This window comes from Lactuca sativa, chromosome 4 (genome assembly GCF_002870075.4).
Source record: "Lactuca sativa cultivar Salinas chromosome 4, Lsat_Salinas_v11, whole genome shotgun sequence".
In the NCBI taxonomy this organism is placed as follows: domain Eukaryota; kingdom Viridiplantae; phylum Streptophyta; class Magnoliopsida; order Asterales; family Asteraceae; genus Lactuca; species Lactuca sativa.
Genome location: NC_056626.2, coordinates 128161020 through 128181740, shown reverse-complemented (window position 1 = coordinate 128181740; position 20721 = coordinate 128161020). Strand labels below are relative to the sequence as shown.

Here is a 20721-nt window from a genome sequence, read left to right as displayed (position 1 = left end):
TTTCACCACTACAACGACCACGTAAACAGGACATAAATTTGATATATCCATTCCTATACATCACATTTTCAAATTAAAAATGTAATAAAAATACTAGACTTTTAAGCAAACTAAAAATATTACATTACATAAATATAAAAAAATAAAAAAATAAAATAAAATAAAATAAAATAAAAACAAAAAAGTAAGCAAATAAAATAAAAACAAACATAGAAAAAAAATTGTATGAACATTCAAATAATTCTAAATTACATAAATAAAAATAAAAGTTTCATAAAAAATTATAATTAGTTCAAAGATAAAGAGAAAATGACAAAAATAGCAATTTACACTAATTACATTACAAAAATAGCAAAAAAAAATCAAAATTACAAAATTAGCCCACAATTTCGCAGATGGAGATGCCCCATCTGCGAAATCAACATCCCATTTGCGAATGTACAAGCACCTAAAGCACAGCTGTGCTTTAGCTGCTTGAACATTCGCAGGTGCTTTGACTTCTTTTTTTTAATTTTTTTTCTCTATATATAGGGGTAAAATCGCAGATGGAATAGGTCCATCTGCGATTTACTCTCATTCTATCTGCGAATTTGTGGTTTTTTTTTTTTAGTTTGACTATGAAATGAATTGGTTTGACTACGAAATCATGTTGCTATATAAAAAGTTTTGTAGAAAATTATCATTTTGGTTGTTATTTGTTTAGGAACTTTCTCTACAATTTGCTCAAAAAATGATTGAATATTTGGTTTGTCTTGTAACCGGTGGGAGATGGCAAGTTAATGGAATTAATCTGGAATACATATGTCCACAGGGAGGTATTTCTGAACTTGCTTTGATATTTTCTGAGTATATTAGTTATACTGATTTTGTATCTTTGGTAAGAAGCAAAATTGGTTTGTTAGACAAATATAGAATTATTCTTCGTTTCCACCATCCTGAATTAAGTTATTATATAGCTATAGTTGAAGACATGGATGTTAGAATGTTGATAAACGTAATCAAATGTAGTGGAGGAAGGGTTGTGAAAGTGTTTGTGGTGGTTGATGAAGTTGAGGAGGTTAATGGGGGTGGTGAAATTGGAAACCAGTTTGTTGGTAATTTATGCAGTTATAAAGGGAGCAACGATCCGATAGGTACTTTCAATACTCCTAGTGTACCTCAGTTTCACAGTGTTGCTGAAAATGTTAATGTTAGTTATTCACCTATTCACTATGTGGATCCTGAGAATTACAAGCATGTTGGTGATGATGATGTTGGTACTTATCTTGATGATGTGGGTGGTCGTTGTGATGATGTTGCCGAACAAGAAGTTAAAGTTATGAATATGCGTGTGGTAGATAAAACTAAAAAGAAAAAAAATTCAAGTCAAAAAAATGAAAAAAATCATGTTTACGGGCATTATGTTGATGTTGGTGATGTATGTTTAGATATAACCGAGCTACAAAGCAATTCCGATAGAGATGAGTTGGGTGATGAAGTTAAAGCTAAGTTTCCCGATAACCTTTTTCACGGTATGCCTCCTGTACCAGCATGCCCAGTTGATATTAATGAAGATATCCCAACACAGATGGTAGACATGAATCTTCAAAAGATTCAATGTGAGAGTATATTTAAGAACAAAGAACTTTTAAAGCGGTGTATTGGTAAAAAATGTCTTCGAGAAGGTTTCCAGACGAGGACAAGTAGATCCACCAAATCAAGGTATGAAGCTGTGTGTGTTTCGAAAAATTGTTCTTGGTTACTAAGAGCAAAAGCAATTAAAAATTCTGATGGACTTTTCCAAGTGAATAAATTTGTTGATGTACACACATGTTCTTCAACATTGTTGCAACCTAATCATCGACAAGCAAACAAATATGTTTTGGGTGAATATGTTGCTGATGTTTTGGCTGAAGACTATAGTAGAGTTTATCGGGGAAAAGAAATTGTTAATGATATGAATGCTCAATTGAATATCAATATCTCATACCATCAGGCATGGCGTGCGAAGCAATATGCATTATTGTCGTTAAGGGGTACGAAAGAGGATTCTTTTACCAAACTTCTGGCGTATTGTCACAACTTGGCCAAACATAATCCGGGTACTGTCACACATATTAAAACAGATGTTGATGATCGCTTTGAGTTTTTGTACGTCGCACTCGGTTGCTCGGTTAGTATTATCATATTATACTAATTTTTTAATATTTCTTTTGGTGTATTTGAATAGATATACAATGTATTGTAGGTACGCGCTTTTGTCAATTTTTGTAAGCCGACCCTAGTAGTAGATGGAGCTCACCTAAAGGGCGAGTTCAAAGGTACCATGTTACTTGCAGTTACTAAGGACGGACAAAACCAAATATTACCGGTTGCATATGGTATATGCAAAAATGAGTGTACCGATTCTTGGACATGGTTTTTTCAAAAACTACATGATTGCATAGGAAATATGCAGAAGCTTACAATTATATCTGATAGGTCTCCGTCTATAGCAACATTCGTTGCCAACATTTTTCCTCACGCTCATCATGGAATATGTGGTGTCCATTTGTATTTCAACATAGTATCTAGATTAGGCAAGAGTAAGACGGTTAAAGGAATTTTTTGGGAGGCGTGTAGGGCATAAACAGTTGATGCTTTTGATGTTGCCATGGATGTTATGAAAAAGACAAAAGAACCAGTATGGGAGTACTTAAAAAGTATAAATCCAGAAACTTGGTCAATGGCACATTTTAAAGGGAACCGATACAATCTTATGTCGTCCAATAGTGCGGAGTCTATAAATGCATTATCTAGACACACACGTAAGGTGCCAATACTTATGTTGATCGACTTTTTTTGTGCTACAATGCAACAATGGTGGTTTCAAAGACGTAACTTTGCAGGTATTAAGTAAATTTGTAATATTAATGTTTTATTAATTTTGATGTTATTGATCTTAACTTCTTCATTTTGGCTGTTTTTTTAGCGGAAGCAACAACAATACTTACCCCTTGGGCGGATAAAGTTGTAAAATAAAACAAGAAAACTTTTACCAAATGGGATGTTCGCATGATCTCAAATACGAAATGCGACGTCAAAAAGGGGGCACAAAATGTGATTGTTGATTTTCAACATATGACATGTACATGTAGGCATTGGCAACTTGATGGGATACCTTGTGGTCATGTCATAAGATGTTTAACAATGAACAATTACCAAGACTGCTCGAGGTTTACATTAAATGCTTACTTTACCGAAACACTGAGGAAAACATATGAGGAATCAATAAACCCTCTGCCAAAGCCATCCGAATGGGAGATCCCCGATGATTTGATGATTGTTAAGCCAACTATAATGGATAAACATCAGCCATGCATGCCAAGAAACACAGACCGCATTCCATCCCAAGGCGAGGGTCCAATTATAAAAGAGTGTTCTACATGTGGTCAACTAGGACACACGAGAAACAATTGTACTGGAAGGGCATCCGGTAGCGGAGCAGGTCACATAATTTCTACTGCAGAAATGGCATATAATATTGGTGGTTCAGCGGGTTGCTTACAAACATATAACGCTGATTTTGATATAAAACAACCTTGAAATTAAGAGTAATGATGACTTGTTTACTTATTATGTATTGTAATATTTTTATTAACTCTTACAAGACATTGCTATGCTTTCATATTTTAGTTAAGTTTGTTGATTATAACAATTAATGAAGCCTTTATATTATAAAATATAGTTTGCAGATCTTTTTTAACAGTTACAACATGTTATTTCAAAAAACAACAAACGATCCTTTTGCAACCTAATATGTTTCATGATAATATTACAACAACTTTGTAACTAATTTTTAAACTCAGGGAACTGCAATGGGTACTTCTCTTTCTCCATTGTTATATAGTCATCCCTAATTCTCATTTTGTCTTCCAAACGATCCTTTTTTACCATAATGTGTATCAACTGCTCATCCTTCTCAGCAAGTCATTTTTCAGTCGTTTTGATTGTCTTCTTACTCTTTTTTATCCAATCTTTATGCTCTTTGATTTTTTTTTTATTGAGGTCAATCCATTCTTGAGCTTGTTTGCATTCCGATTCAATATCATTAGCAAGTTGAGTGAGAAGTCGGGATGACTCTTTGTCCTCTTCTTGTTGTGCTTCAGCCTTCTTTAATTCTTCAAAATTTTCATGTGACATATATGGACCAGCTGAAGAGGGTGTAAAAAAAGGGTCTACCGAATCACAGTAGTAACAATCTACTTCGTTGCATGAGCAAACTTCGAATTTGTGTGAGGAACTCATAATAAAGTCGATATTGTATTAAACTGGAGCTATAAGTGGTATTTATACATACTAGACAGTAATGACAAGTCCAACTTTGAAATGACTAGACAGTAATGACAAGTCACTGTAGTAACCTGCACATCGTAGTGGGACCCTTAAGTGACAAGAGATAAATGACAGTTTGACATGATAAAACACTGCATAAAGCTAAAAATCGTAGTCCAAATATAACCATTTCGTAGTCAAAGTATTAATTCATAATCTATTTATTTATATAAATAGATGTTTAAGATCTAAAAACCAAACACCCAAATCACCTAAACGAAACAAACTCCCATTATTAGAAATGTCGTCGAATGCAGCAAGTTCTTCGAATGAAGTACCTGGTTCCAATTCTGAAAGGCCGTGGATGACAAAAGAGGTGTTAGTTCTAACACGATGCTGGCTAAGTGTTAAGGATGGTGTATCGTTACTTGTTCCCCCGCATTGCCTAATTGGTGATGAATGGACTCGCATAACATCTTTGTTTAACCATGAGATGGGAGAAGGACAAAAAAAAGAAAAATCAGATGTTGTTACTAAGTGGATGGATGTAAAGGAAGAAGTGACATGGTTCAATCGAGCATGTAATTATGCGAAAAGTAACAATGTTCGTTATCGGGACGAAGAAGAGTTCTTGGAAGTTGTTACAGATTTTTACATCTGTGAGCATGACGGCAGAGACTTTGAATATGAGGAAGTTTGGAAGGTTGTTAAAGATAAACAGTATTTCATGTAGACCGCTCTAATTTCTATTAAGAATAACCCATGGACTTGTGTTTTACGTTAATGCTTTGTTCGTATTATGTCGTTGTTTTTCATTTAATTGTTGTAATGTTTGTAATGGTTCATGGAATCCTTTTACTAATGTATTCTAATGTGTTGTGAAAACTAATGCAATGGGCATTTATTAATTCAAATTAATCATACGAGTTGCTCACATAATAAACTAAAATAGATTTTAAACAAACGAAATACATACGAAATACATGAAAATAACCTAGTACATGAAAATAACCTAGTACTCACATAATAAACGAAAATAGATTTTAAACAAACGAAATACATGAAAATAACTTAGTACTCACATAATAAACTAAAATAGATTTTAAACAAACGGGATATATTTCAAAATATTCCAAGGGGCTTCAAACTGGAACTCCAACCCGTTACTTAATGACTTGTATTCCTCCTTAGCAGCTTCCAAGATGACCTCCTCAGTAGCATTTAAACGGGTGTCGTCAATTTTGGTATAAAGATCGTTGAATAATAGAACTTCGGTTTTCATTTCATACCATCTTGCTAAGATGTCTAGTTCGTCACGATCGTTTCTTGTAGCCATTCGGTTTTCAGCATTGAAAATATTGGTTAAACGGCTCCAAAACATTGGATCGTTCAACTTGCTTGTCTCGTACACATGAATATAAGCATGTGTAAGAACCAAGAACTCTTCATTGCTCCATGATATAGAACTCATTTTAATTGAAACAAAGAGAGTAGAATCTAAAAAACAATATTTGAACAGCTGTATTGGTTTATTTAATAAAGTATTTATGTAACTTAAGGTCAATTTATAGTAGTTTCTACACAAAATCGCAGTCCAATCTTCTAATATGTCTGCAATTCATAGTCAAAATTAACTGACGGATGCAGTGTACTATACTTATAACACAACAGATCATTGTTCGAGTTGACAAGACATCCCCGGTCGAATGACAACACAATACATTGTTGCTTGAATTGACAAGCCATTGCACCAGGAAAGTAAGGAGTCGTTATAAATAGATTTTAATATCCGTTGTAATTGTATCGTATTACTTCCCTCCTTGCAATTATGGACTCACCACATATATGGAGGAACGCAGAGGAGGTCGCTTTGGTTCAAGCTTGGATTATAACTGTAGAGGAGGATTTTCCATCGGGTCCCCCACAAGTTCGTGCTGGATCATTTTGGTCTCGTGTCTGTCATTTGTTTCACCGTTTAATGAGGCGTACTCAATATCGAAGAAGAAGAGATGTCAAAGCGAAGTTTCTGGATTTCAAATAAAGGTGAAACAATTTCAACGTATTTATAACGAGTTGGATAATGAACATGCAAATACGGATGAAGACATTCTACGGCAGGTGGCTTTGGAACTATACCGTTTTGAATATGATGGTAGCGAGTTTACCCACTTAGATGCATGGAATCTTTTAAAGAATGTCCCTTATTTTTAATATGCATGTTGGTTAAGTTAATTGTTTTTCGTTATTTAAGTTGTTTGTTGTTGTATGTGTGTAGTCGTTACTATTTAATAAACGTCCATTTCTTTTAATGTATGTTGTTTTCTCAATAGCCAATACATAATACGCCATAAAATATAAATGGAGTACATAAATAACTAATACATAATACGACATAGAATATAAACAGGGTACATGGATAACTAATACGTAACACGACACTAAAATAAAAACGGGGTACATAAAAAACTAATACATAATACTACATAAAACATAAAGGTGCTACATGAATAACTACTGCATTGAGGGAGGTAACAGGACCACCGTTTCATTTGGTATTTCCCAATGCACATGTGATGGTATAGTATTCACCAATTCAGATCCATATGCAAGTCGATACACATAATTAGTGAACTTGTAATCAACCATTCTGTGAATGGATTCAGATGTACGGGTTCTTAGACATGCTATAGCGTGGCCACATGGTATACCGCTTTTTTACCATTTACCACAACTACATACCCTTCGTTCAAGTTGTACGTTGCTGGTGGCAAAATTGTCATCGACTTCAAATGTATCCCCATACAAACGTCTTGCATTACAATTATAAGACTTATTGAGACATTTTTGAACCTTACTCTCAACGTAAGGGGTCAACCCAGCAGACAACCTCCCTGTAAAATTTGATATTTTAATAAAAATAGTAGCACAATAAAAAAAAACTAAATATAACAATCTCCCTTACCCGCCACTTCGGCCCGTTCAGCATACTTTGATTGTATCGACGTGGTGATTAACTCAATTATCGTTGTTATAGGAAACTCACGTGTGGATATAATTTGCAAAATTTCAGGGACGTCAATCGATTTAACATTGTAACGTATTTTTGGGAAAAATGCTCGTGTCCATTTTGAAATCGGTATATCGTCAAGCCAGTAAATTGGACTCATAAGCAAGGTGCAGAAAGGTGGTTTCCTACATGTACTTTGCAACCTTTCCAAACACAAGTAAAAATTATCAACGCTATATGCATTGCATGACTTCCAAAACAACGATTCGACTTCCGTATTGTTATGTCTGACATACTCACGTATCTTTCGAGCTATATCTTTAGGACAATATCCATGATAGGAATCCGGGTAGGCACTCTAAACACCAAAGTCTATTTTATCACACAGGTTGCTTATGAAACCAACCTCTATGTCCTCACCTAAACAATCTTTTAAGCTCATCATGAACCATCTCCATGATTCTTCACACTCTAAGGTTCCCAAACCAATTGCTAAGAGTAGTGGTTCATGATTTCCATCTAAAGCCACTGCGAAGTACATTGTTGTCAGATAGCTCCCAAGAAGGGGTAAATAACCCACATATATCAGCGGTATCATGCACCTAAGGAAGGTACGAATCTACATAAAAACGAACATATATTAGTGATAAGTAAAAACTAATCGAGATACATTACCATGAAATATTATATAACTCAATAAAAAAAGTATGTTATACCACACAACCTAAAGCCACAAAACAGAATTGAAAGCGATTGGTATCAGTTTTATTAATGGTTGTGAAGGTATTAGGATTTGTTCTTTGAAGGTTATGCAAGAAAATTGGTAGTTGAGAAAAGCTTCTTTCGTTGTAAGTACTCATTTTCAATACCGATGATAGTGCTCTACAATCATCACACAAATGCAATATCAAACAAATGCAATTATAAATAGAAAATATTGTATCTCTACTGTTCAAAATTCATAGTTTAACCTTTTAAATTCATAGTCAAACCAGTTCATTTCATTGTCAAATTTCACTGTCCGACATGACAATACTACAGAATGTACTTGTCTGGATTTCGTAGTTCAACTTTTTGAATTCATAGTCAAACCAGTTCATTTCATAGTCAAATTTCACTGACTGACATGACAATACTACAGAATGTACTTGTCTGGATTTCGTAGTTCAACTTTTTGAATTCATAGTCAAACCAGTTCATTTCATAGTCAAATTTCACTGACCGGCATGACAATACTACAGAATGTACTTGTCTGCATTTCGTAGTTCAACTTTTTGAATTCATAGTCAAACCAGTTCATTTCATAGTCAAAAAGAATTGTCTGTAATATGATTTCTTCTATAAATGGGTGTCACTCAGTATAAAAAATTTAACTAAGAAAGTAACTTCGATTTAAAAGAAAAAGAAGGCTAATGGCATACTGCAATTGCGGAGGGGAATGTATCGTTAGGATTTCGGGTACAGCTAAAAACCCAGGAAGATTGTTTTACGCTTGCCCATATTTAGTATCATGTTGTTAACGTCATTCAAATTTAAACCCTCGTGTTTACATGACAAAAATTTATTTTCTTACTATCAATGTTAAATTTAACAGGGACCAAAATGCGGGTTTATCAGTTGGGTTGATGAAGAGAATGACCAATCATCTATGGTAATAGCTAAAGTAGCTAACTCTAATAAGCTCTTTCAATCAGAAAATAAGAAGTTAAAGATAACGTTGGTTTGTAGTTGGGTGTTGTTCTTGGCAGTTCTTGTTTACAAGTTGTAAGCTTTTCAATATTGTTTTTATGGTTTTGAAGTTGTTAGGTCAATAAATTGTTGTATATGTAACGTTAAAACAAATGTTGTAGTCGTTCTTATGTTGTATGTATTGATAAGTTATTGGTAGGTCATTAATTTGTTGTAATTGTCGTAACGTTAATTTTTTGCCATCCGTTGAGTAAACTGTAAAAATAAACTAATAATCAAATCCAACATTAATTTAGATATACAATTATATAATCCAACTACATAGGACCAAGACTAGACCCCCAAAAAAATTTTGCCATCCATTGACGGAACTCTAAAGCTGCGTTCTTTAGGTCAATAAGAACACGTATTGGTTGACCTGAAACGAATTGCTCCATAAACATACAAACAAAAACACCGCAATCTCCCAAATGACTACTTTGTTGGGGAACATTTTCTTCATAATTGAATTGCATATTCAATGGAATCCTTGGGATGTTCCTCCGGGCCCAATACTTAATCTTGTCCAAATAATTTGCCACCCGACGTTCAAATTTGGAAAAGATTCCTTCAGATTTGAATTTTTCATAAGCCCCTCTACCAAGACTGTCATAAATATGCACTTCCATTGACGCTAATCGTAGTTCCCCAAATAGCCAATGATTAGGGGATGAATGAATCGGCAATAAGACCTGTATAAGGATCAGAAAATAAAATTATGTTTTTTTACATCACAATACAAAAACCCAGGAAGATTGTTTTACGCTTGCCCATATTTAGTATCATGTTGTTAACGTCATTCAAATTTAAACCCTCGTGTTTACATGACAAAAATTTATTTTCTTACTGTCAATGTTAAATTTAACAGGGACCAAAATGCGGGTTTATCAGTTGGGTTGATGAAGAGAATGACCAATCATCTATGGTAATAGCTAAAGTAGCTAACTCTAATAAGCTCTTTCAATCAGAAAATAAGAAGTTAAAGATAACGTTGGTTTGTAGTTGGGTGTTGCTCTTGGCAGTTCTTGTTTACAAGTTGTAAGCTTTTCAATATTGTTTTTATGGTTTTGAAGTTGTTAGGTCAATAAATTATTGTATTTGTAACGTTAAAACAAATGTTGTAGTCGTTCTTATGTTGTATGTATTGATAAGTTATTGGTAGGTCAATAATTTGTTGTAATTGTCGTAACGTTAAATTTTTTGCCATCCGTTGAGTAAACTGTAAAAATAAACTAATAATCAAATCCAACATTAATTTAGATATACAATTATATAATCCAACTACATAGGACCAAGACTAGACCCCCAAAAAAAATTTGACATCCGTTGACGGAACTCTAAAGCTGCGTTCTTTGGGTCAATAAGAACACGTATTGGTTGACCTGAAACGAATTGCTCCATAAACATACAAACAAAAACACCGCAATCTCCCAAATGACTACTTTGTTGGGGAACATTTTCTTCATAATTGAATTGCATATTCAATGGAATCCTTGGGATGTTCCTCCGGGCCCAATACTTAATCTTGTCCAAATAATTTGCCACCCGGCGTTCAAATTTGGAAAAGATTCCTTCAGATTTGAATTTTTCATAAGCCCCTCTACCAAGACTGTCATAAATATGCACTTCCATTGACGCTAATCGTAGTTCCCCAAATAGCCAATGATTAGGGGATGAATGAATCGGCAATAAGACCTGTATAAGGATCAGAAAATAAAATTATGTTTTTTTACATCACAATACAAAAACATAACAAAAATAACGATATTATTTTCAATATAAACAATTAAGTTTACCGTATCAACATCCCACCAAGCAACCATGAAGTTGGGGTACGTAGCAATACCAGCCATAAACGCCCTCCAGTCTTGTCCTTCTTCCAAAGCATGAGAAACAAAAGAATTTGGAGGCATTATTGTATGTCGGTCGCTCTCAAACCGTCTCTCCATCAATAGTCGGTACCAAATGGTTATATGCTGCACACATGATACTTTTTTTATTGACTAAAAAACAATTAACTTTTAAAATAATAAATTAACAATTAGTTTATCGATGACTCCAACCATCCGTCGTGTGTATGCCCAAACAATGAGCTCCAAAAATCTCTATCTAACATGAAATTAAACAAACGACGCTGGACATCATATGAATGAAATAAATAATTTTGGATGACAACCTCACCGCCTGCTACGTAAGGTTGCAGGCGCAACATGGAGAAGTCATGAGCAACACCAAAAATTGGAGGAGGAACGGGGCTTGTTGATTTGATATCAACCTTCTTTTTTGTTCTTCTTTTTTGCTTCGGTGTCGTGTGCAACTAAAAACAATATTCAAATGTTTAAATCTCTATCTTTCAGATAATTCACATAAACATAAAATCATGAGTTTATAAATAAAACGAATACCTCGGTGTAAGGAGGCACAAATATTGTGATGGTTTTCGAGTCCTCGGTTTATCGGGTGTAACTTCTTTGCCATCATACTCATCAAAATAATCTACAATTCCCGTAATTATTATTTCGTCTTCGTCCGGCACCTAATTTAATAAGCAATAATCTCTAATTAAAAAAATGTTTTAATATACTAAAAACAAAATATAAATTAATGTAAGTATAAGAACCTCTTTAGCTTCACTATAATCATTTACGTCAAACACATCATCATCAAATTTGTTCCCCGCATTGTCATTCCTCTCCTCTGACTCCTACATTAAAAATAAAACTTTATACTTAATAACGAAATACACATAATTTAATAAGCAATAATATCTAATTAAATAAATGATTTAATCTACTAAAAACAAAATATAAATTAATGTAACTATAAGAACCTCTTTAACTTCACTATAATCATTTACATCAAACACATCATCATCAAATTTGTTCCCCGCATAGTCATTCCTCTCCTCCAACACCTACATTAAAAATAAAACTTTTTACTTAATAACGAAAGACACATTAAAAAGTAATTATTAAAATCGTAAAGGTAATATCTATGACAACCTTGTCGTTTTGAATATCACCAAAAACATTTTCAGTTGTATTGTTTTTATTCATCACTTCATCTTGCACAACCTATATTTTCAAATATAAAATATGAACACAGGTATTCATATATGTTAATAAAATTTAAAAAATAATGTAGCGTGTAACTAACTTGTTCATCATATTTTCTTTGTGACACTATCGGATCATCAAAAGTAATGTCGTTCCAAAATTGTTCAGTATTCACTTCTTCAACAAAAACCTCCGTAGGTTTTCGGTTCATAAACACATACTGCTCCAGTGCATGTAGCCGTTTCAACACCTCGTCTAGGTTGTGTTTCCCACTGCCCCTACCTCTACCATGAGAGTGACCACTAGACGACATACTAGACGAAGATTCGTCTTGTCTCCTAAAATGGTCCCGTACTGGGGATGAAACTGCTTTCCCTTCACCATATACATACTCTTGAAATGACATATAATAACAAGATGTCATCTCACCATCACCCGGTAACACTTTTGTCTTGGTGGTTGCCCCTCCTAAAAAATTAAACATATTAAAAATGCATATAAAAGTATAATAATCAAGTTTATTAATAATAAACGAAAATTTTATAAATCTGTATCTTTGACCAAATCTTGTTCACGTCAACCCATTTCAATTTTTTTGTTCCACTCCATCGTTTCATCCGAGGCAAGTCTTTATTTTTTTCTCAATACAAATCCACATGCACGAACAGCCGGAATCATCTCATATATCCATATCTACAATTTTTTACAATTACAGTAACAAAAGTTAAAATTAAAATAAAAAACATAACAATAAAACAATTTAAATATAAGAAAATTTTTATACCCTTATTGGAGCCGTAAATCCTGAGACGGGGTACTTTAAAGTTTGATGACGCTCAGAAAGTGATAAATAATTATGTATTTTGTTCCATATATCCTCAAGGTCAACATAAGTAAAATCCCAAAGATAGCTACCCCAAACGAAACTAACAAAACAAAAAAACAAAATTGGTTGTTATATAAATTATAACTTTAATAAAATAAAACTTTTAACGTAAACAAAATATACCTGTTCCAGAGATTCAAATTCTCAGCAAAAAAAAAAAACCAATCTTGTGGCACCCGATCATTAACTTCTTTTCCCAAAAAACCTTCACACAAAATGTATATCAAACATACTCTAACTGCATCAACGTCGTCAAGTTCTAGGAATGTTCGATTTAAAATTAAACGTTTCAGGTCGCCAATTTTCACCGAACTATTGGTATGGTCCGGAAATAGCCGTTCACGCAATAAACATCTTTTTTTACTGCTTAATAATTTTTCCGACCCTTTTCTCCCAATGTTTTTTGGATACTCCCCAAAATTGAAGTCGGTTATCAAACAAAACTCTTCCGGCCCATAAACCATTTTCGTATTGCCTACTCGAAAATATAATCGTTTTATTCCATCTGGAGATAAAACAGGGTCCGGCCGGATCTGATGAAGGAACATTTATGGAACAACAATGCGTCCCCTTGTAAACGAGGGACATCAATAAAATAACCAAATACGGTATCTCTGAAAATGGCAAGTCTGGCATCATCTAAAACTTCAAATACTTCCCATATGTTACCGCCCGAGCCTTTTAAGTTCACAAAGGCTTTCATATTGATAAAACTAAAATCATGCTGCAAAAAAAAAAACACAAAAACAAATTAGAGAACTAAAAAATATTTTGTTTTTAAAATATATGATTACGAACTGCAATAAGTACATAAACAATTAGTAATGCAAATACAATTTCTTAATTAATAATTTATATATTTCCGATAAAAAACAATAACATACACATATATAAACAATTTTCCAAGTTATACAACAAATATATTTACGATAAAAAACAATATCATACATAATTATATAAACATTTTATTAAACAAATTTTCAACTTAAACGACAAATATATAAACAATTTTTATCTTTCTAATTATTTAAACTAACATTTTATAACCATATAAACAAACAATTTTTCAAATAAAACGACAATCAAATTAACAATTTTGCAAGTTATACGACAACTTTATACAAATTTTCAACTTATACGACAAACACAAACAATTTCTAACAATATATATACGACAAATTTTCAACTTATACAAATGTTATACTTATACGACAAATATATATACAAACGACTACTTTGCACATACTATAATTTAACTATTTTTCACTTTATATAAACAATTATACGATAAGAATATACAAGTTTTCAGGTTATACAACAACTAAACAAACAACAAAAATAACAAATTGTAAACATTATCTACGCAGTCTCTACTTGTACATTCAAACAAACACTAACAAAATAGCATTTAAACTTCAAGTATACTAAAGAAATATTAAAACTATCAAACACAACAAAATTACCCTTTTTTAACACTAAATAATACAATAAATGATAAAATAAAAAAAAGTTTAAACATTAAAAGAGTTAAAATCTAACCATATTTGCGGGATTGTTGACATAATTCTCCATTTTCTTCAAAAACTTGCCAAAATTCCGAGAGAAGCCCAAAGATAGAGAGTTTTTGTGTAGAGAAGGGTGAAAATGGAGCAAAAAAATGTTTATATAGTGAAAGAGAAGGTATTTCGCAGATGGCACAACGATTTCGCAGATGGAACATTCCATCTGCGAATGTACAAGCAGCTAAAGCATAGCTGTGCTTTAGCTACTTGTACATTCGCAGATGGGATGCTGATTTCGCAGATGGGACATCTCCATCTGCGAAATTGTGGGCTAATTTTGTAATTTCGATTTTTTTTGGCTATTTTGTAATGTAATTAGTGTAAATGGCTATTTTTGTCATTTTCTCAAAGATAAAGTTACTTGGCGCGATTAATGCTATTTTGGTATAAATATTCCGCTAGATATTCTAAAGACAAAACTTCAAAAATTGTCCCTGTGGTTTCTAAAAATATCAAGTTTAATCTTTAAGTTCAAAAAACCTCGAAGATGGTCCATGTGGTTTCAAAACTTTTGACATTTGGTCCTTCCGGCTCACTCCGTTAGCATTTCACCGTTAACTCATTTTTTAATAAAATATTGCAGGGGTAATTTCATCATTTCAGTTGTAAACTTCTCTCTTTAAAAGAAAATTACATGTCCGATTTTTGGGCAAACCCTTTAGCTTTATCAGTCGTCATATCTCCTCCTTTCCACTGTTGCTCGACCGTTGCACCCTTCACGACATCCAATCGCTTCTGATTCAAAGATAGTGACTTGCAGATGTGGGGAGGGATGAAAGTGGGTCCAAACCCGGACCGGATGGACCCGGACCTGGAAAATCCGGAACCGGTTAACGGGATTTTGTAGAACCGGAAACCGGACCGGTATATAGGAACCGGTTCGGTTCCGGGTATGGTTTCGGGTAAAGTGGGTCTAGAACCGGAAAACCCAAAAACATCAAAGTGGGTAGGTTGGAACCGGATAAAGTAGGTTTAGAACCGGAAAACCCTGAAAAACCGGAATTTTTTGGTAATTACTTACTACTTAGTGGGTTGAACTTTGAAAATTTTCATATTGATATCCTGACTTTGGGGGATTGTAACCCATTGAATATAAAACCAAAATTAACAAAATTATAGTCTAAAATCATGTACAAACTCTAAAGTAAACTCTGGAAAAAACCGCATGTCAATCTGACTTTAAACGAATGTGATATGCATGTGTTAACATTTTCACATAATACAAAATACAAAAACAAATAGCTAAAAGGTTGAAAATTTTCAGTTTTGATATCCCGACTTCGGAGGACTGTAAATCATTGAATGTTAAACCACAAATGACAAAATTATAGTCTAAAATCATGTACAAACTGTAAACTACAAGTTGGAAAAAACCACATGTCAATCCGACTTCAAACGAATTAAATATGCTTGTTTTAAAACTTTCACCGAATACAAAAAAACTGAAAAATTAAAAACTTCCAGCTTTGATATATCGAATGTAGGGGACTGTAAGTCAATGAATATAAAACTAAAAATGGCAAATTTATAGTCTAAAATCATGTACAAACTCTAAAGTACATGTTAGAAAAAACCATATGTCCATTGGAGTTGAAACGAATGAGATATGATTCTTTTAAATGTTTCACAAAAATCGGTTCCGGCCCTAAAAGTGGTTTCGGTTTCAAAAACCGGTTCCGGTTTTGAGACCCGGTTTACCCGGACCCGATGGACCCAAACCCAGATTACCCGGAACCCGGATAAAGCTAATTTTTAAACCCGGAACCAGAACCGGTTCTATATATTCTGGTTCTAACGATTCCGGTTTCGGTCCGGTTTTCCGGTTCTAAATCTCATCCCTAGATGTGGGAATGAAGCAATGAAGATCACTTCATGGACGGATCGTAACCCTGGAAGACAATTTTGGAACTGTAGAAGATTTGGGTTCCTTCGATGGTCTGATCCTCCTATGTGTGCTAGGGCATTGGTGGTGATTCCAGGTTTGATAAGATCAATGAATCGATTGGAAGAGAGGGTTTCCATTGCAAGTGCAGAATTGTGGAACTACCAACTGATGTTGTTTTGTTCATGGGTGTTTTTTTTGGTATTATTTTAATCTCTAAGTATCCTGTGAAGGTTTGGATGGTAATGGAGTTTTGATTTTTGGTTTGTAACCATTGCAGGAGTTTTTTTTTATTTTAATCGGATAGGGGTTTTTTGCTTTCAGTTTATATAGGTGGTTTTGGAATTAGTGTTGTTGTATTTGGTTTATGTATCAGATTAATGTGTAATGGAGTGGTAATGGTAATGGTAATGGAATGTAGTTTGTTAAAGTTGATTGTTCAATTTCTTGAATATTTTTGAAATGCAATTGTTAAGTGTATTGTAAATGCATCTTTAAGATGGTTTTCATTTGCAATTGAAATGTACAATGTTATTAATTGATTTGTGAAGGGTAGTACACAAAACATATTAATTCATTACCAAAAAGTGCATACACACCATTACATGCAAAGTTATAAAGCTCTTAACACAACCATGATGCAAAGTTTTCAAAAGACCTACAACACAAGCATTACATGCAAAGTTTTCAAGTTCTTAACACATCTTCAAACAAGTACACATGACTTAAGTTTCAAAAGACCTACAACACAAGCATCCTAATAACTACTAAAAATAGTTTTCAGCCCCCTCTAACTTCACTACTGCCTCCCTGCCCTTTACATGTTCTGGAATTGTGCCTTTTTTTATGACACTTTGAACAAGTGACTGCCAAATATTTCCTACTCAATCTACCAGCTTGGCTATTTGGCTCATCAACATCCCTCCTTCTTTTCTTCTTAGGCCTCCCAACCTACACATATTGATATACTATAGTTAAAATTGAATTCATTCCATGTTCACATGTATACTATATATTTGGTGTACTAGAAATACAAACCTGTGTCTTATGTTTTGGTGGAAGTAAAGTGAATGGGAAGTCACTTTTAGGCCACATTGTACGTTCATTCAATGGATCAATTTTGTTGAAATACATGGCTTTCCATGTTGATAACCTATAGCAAGGATGGACCCATTCATCAACATGTGGGGCATTTTCACTATTTTCAATTTTGTCCCATATAGCACAAACAGCATGTCTACATAGGAAACCTGTAATCTCCCAAAACCTACAACTGCAACTTTGATCATTCAAGTTTACCACATACTGGTCTTGCCATGTGCTTGCCACTTGGTACTTTCCTGCCCCATTGTATTTAGCCACATACTTTGTTGCATCAGTATTAATCTTTTCAAACAGTGTAGTTGTAGTAGGGGTTAGAAGTCCTTCACACTTATCTATTTCCTTTTGCACCACACATAACCTCTTCATGAGATACTCTCTAATATACTCTAAGCAAGTGATAATAGGTTTATCCCTACCTTCATCTAACTTAGAATTGAATACCTCACAAAGGTTATTCAACAAACAATGAGTATGTGCCCTTCCTGAATAATAGATATTAAGAGAAGACAATTATGTTGGATTAGTGTCTAAGTCCATAACTATTTTGGTATGTACTTGACCCGATGGTGCATGGTCCTTTTGGGTTGCCTTCACCAAAGCAACTTGATTGGAGAAATAAATAGATAGAGAGGTTATTATGATTTATTAATATGTTATAAGAATAATATATTAAAGGAGAAATCATATTTGTTTAATTAATATTGGTCAATAATTAATTAAGAATTAATTTTGTGATCAAGTGTAATTAATTAAACTAGAGGGGCTGAATTGTAATTATGTGATAGTTACAAAAGAAGGTAAGAATTATCTTATTTATATGGTGAACGAATTTGAGGTGTTAATCACTTAGAATTTGACTAGGATAAGGATTTCTAGGACTTATCTTATGGTTGCTTGGTGGACAAGCAACTAGATAAGGATAAGGACTAAAACCCTAATCTTTACACCTATATAAACCCCCTAAGGCATATGAATTCGTCAAACCCTTCCCAAGAGGTCCTAAGGACGAATTCTAACCTCCCTTCTCTCTCTTTATACCTTCTCCACTTGCTTATGGTGTTTGTAAGCCATTAGAGGAGTGACACTTGTGACTCTCTGCTTTCCAAGGTCAATTCAAGGAGGAATTGGATTGTTATTGCTACATAACAATCAAGGTATGTTCTTAAACCTATTTACATGTGAATTCTGATTTCCATATGCTAGAATTAGGGTTCAAAGTCTTGGATTCAAAGTATGTACAATAGAGAAACCTAGATCCGAGCTTTAGGGTTTGTATGAGCACATAGGATGTCTTATGACCAAAACCCATCAGTGGTATCAGAGCCATGATTGGTTTCTATTGTATTGATGCTTGATGTAACTGAAAATCGTGTTTTGGCCTCACTGTTCGACCTGACTCGGCGAGTCACTCTTGGACTCGGCGAGTCAGACTTACTCGGCGAGTTCCAGAGGGTGACTCGGCGAGTCGGTGCGTCAGACAGTGTTTATCTCGGGATTTTTTGCTGTTTTTGCATTGGGATAATTACCTTATCATGTTAGATTAATATTAATCCGATTATATGATATATTTGACTATAATTTTAATCTAATTGAAGATATTTATCAATTAATAGGATAATTGTTTCCTTATAAGATAATTGATTAATTATTTTAAGTAAATTGATAAATTATTTTGCAAGAAATCATCAAATATGGATAATTATGTGATTAAATGTTAATTTGAATTATTTGTTGTTTGATCCTTGTTGTTGAGAAAAGTTTCATATTTTGCCCTTTAGGTTTTATAGTTTAAATTTGAACCCAAAAGTTTTGTTGTTTTGAAATTTAAATAGTTGAAACCCTAATGTTTTGAAAAAGGTTTCAAAACTTGCCCTCAAGTTTTGGAATTTAAATTTTGATTAAATAGTTTAATTTTGATGCATATTTAAATTCTAAACCCTAATGTGTTGAAATGTTTCAAAACTTGCCCTCAAGTTTTGGAATTTAAAAGTTGATTAAAAGTTTAATTAGGAATGTTAAATTCTAAAACTCTAGTATTGTTTTGAAAAAGTTCAAATCACACCCTTATGGTTTTATTAATTAATTAAGGTGTATAATTAAAGGAGGTTTAATAAATCCATAAAAGTTTAGGTTTACAATTTAATTGAATTAAAAGTATAATTGTTAAATTAGACCACCTAATATTTTAAAAGTGTAAAATACACCCTATACTATATATAACATTAAAAGTATAACATTATATATATGTATGAGTAAAAGTCAGTCTTACCGTTAGTAGGCCTCATTCACGAAGCTAGTCTATAAGGGGTGTTTAAGGAAATTGCCTATAAAATGGCAATTGAATGGGTATCCACTCTTACCCACCGCACTCTTGACTAGTGGAGGGTCGTTAGCCGAACGGGTAGGATAGGACGAAACCTTCCATTATAAGTATAATGTATTATCAAAGTAACTAAATGTTTTCATAAAATTCCCAATCTTAGTTACTTAGGCAAAAGTGAATTGATGCAATTCCATGAAATTACACTTTGTGCCCTTGCGAAGACGTTAGTGGAGCGTGTGTGGTTAACCGGCACACTAAATGGGTCTAAGCAAAGGTAGCAAAGGGTGACTCAATGTTTGTCATAGTTCGGTGGAGCGTGTGTGGTTTACCGGCACATCGAATAGATGATTGTAACATGTGAGGGCACCATGTAAGTTTGCATGGTTATTCACACCCGCTTTGTGATCCTCGGCATCCCAGTCACAAACAAGAGGGGCATATCGAGATTTAAACATGCCATTGAAAGTTCAATGAATCTCAAAGGATCTAGGAGTTTTCATAGATTTAAAACTTAAATTCTTTTTCGTTTTTCATGGTGGAAATTAGTGAATCGTCATTCACTTACCTTCAAATATTCTGCAACTAGATTACGGCATCCCTTTTCTAGGTTGTAGCGTATTATGTTGGGTCCTAGCCTTGGAATTTCATTTGGGTGATCTACCAAGGACTCAATCTATCAACTAACTTGAATTCATTTTCTCCCGTTCGACAACTATGGTCTTCTCAAATCCCGTGGAACAAGCATTCCACATGAAGATGATATTCCACGATTCGATCGAGGAACAAGAGATCATGCTTCACTTCCTCCTCCTCCACCAATTATTCTCCCAAACCCACAAGTTCAAAGGCTTGAAAAGTTCAAGATCACTCAAGACCTTTT

The 20721-nt window shown here is 33.7% G+C and overlaps 1 protein-coding gene across 1 annotated transcript; it reads right to left on the bottom strand.

Moving 5' to 3' along the window:
• Positions 1 to 10309: 10309 nt before the first annotated feature.
• On the bottom strand, positions 10310 to 10999 carry LOC128133517 (uncharacterized). The gene is made up of 2 exons (XM_052770985.1): positions 10825 to 10999; positions 10310 to 10723 (listed from the first exon to the last, which is right to left on the bottom strand). Exons 1-2 carry the CDS (start codon positions 10975 to 10977, stop codon positions 10310 to 10312), a joined length of 567 nt encoding a protein of 188 aa, XP_052626945.1. The 5' UTR covers positions 10978 to 10999.
• Positions 11000 to 20721: the final 9722 nt, after the last annotated feature.

Excerpts from the sequence above, each read along its gene's own strand:
- LOC128133517 (XM_052770985.1), bottom strand. The coding sequence starts at position 10,977 with ATGGAGAGACGGTTTGAGAGCGACCGACATACAATAATGCCTCCAAAT. Across the intron at positions 10,724-10,824 it reads CTTGGTGGGATGTTGATACG|GTCTTATTGCCGATTCATTC; the intron begins GTAAACTTAATT and ends ATCCTTATACAG.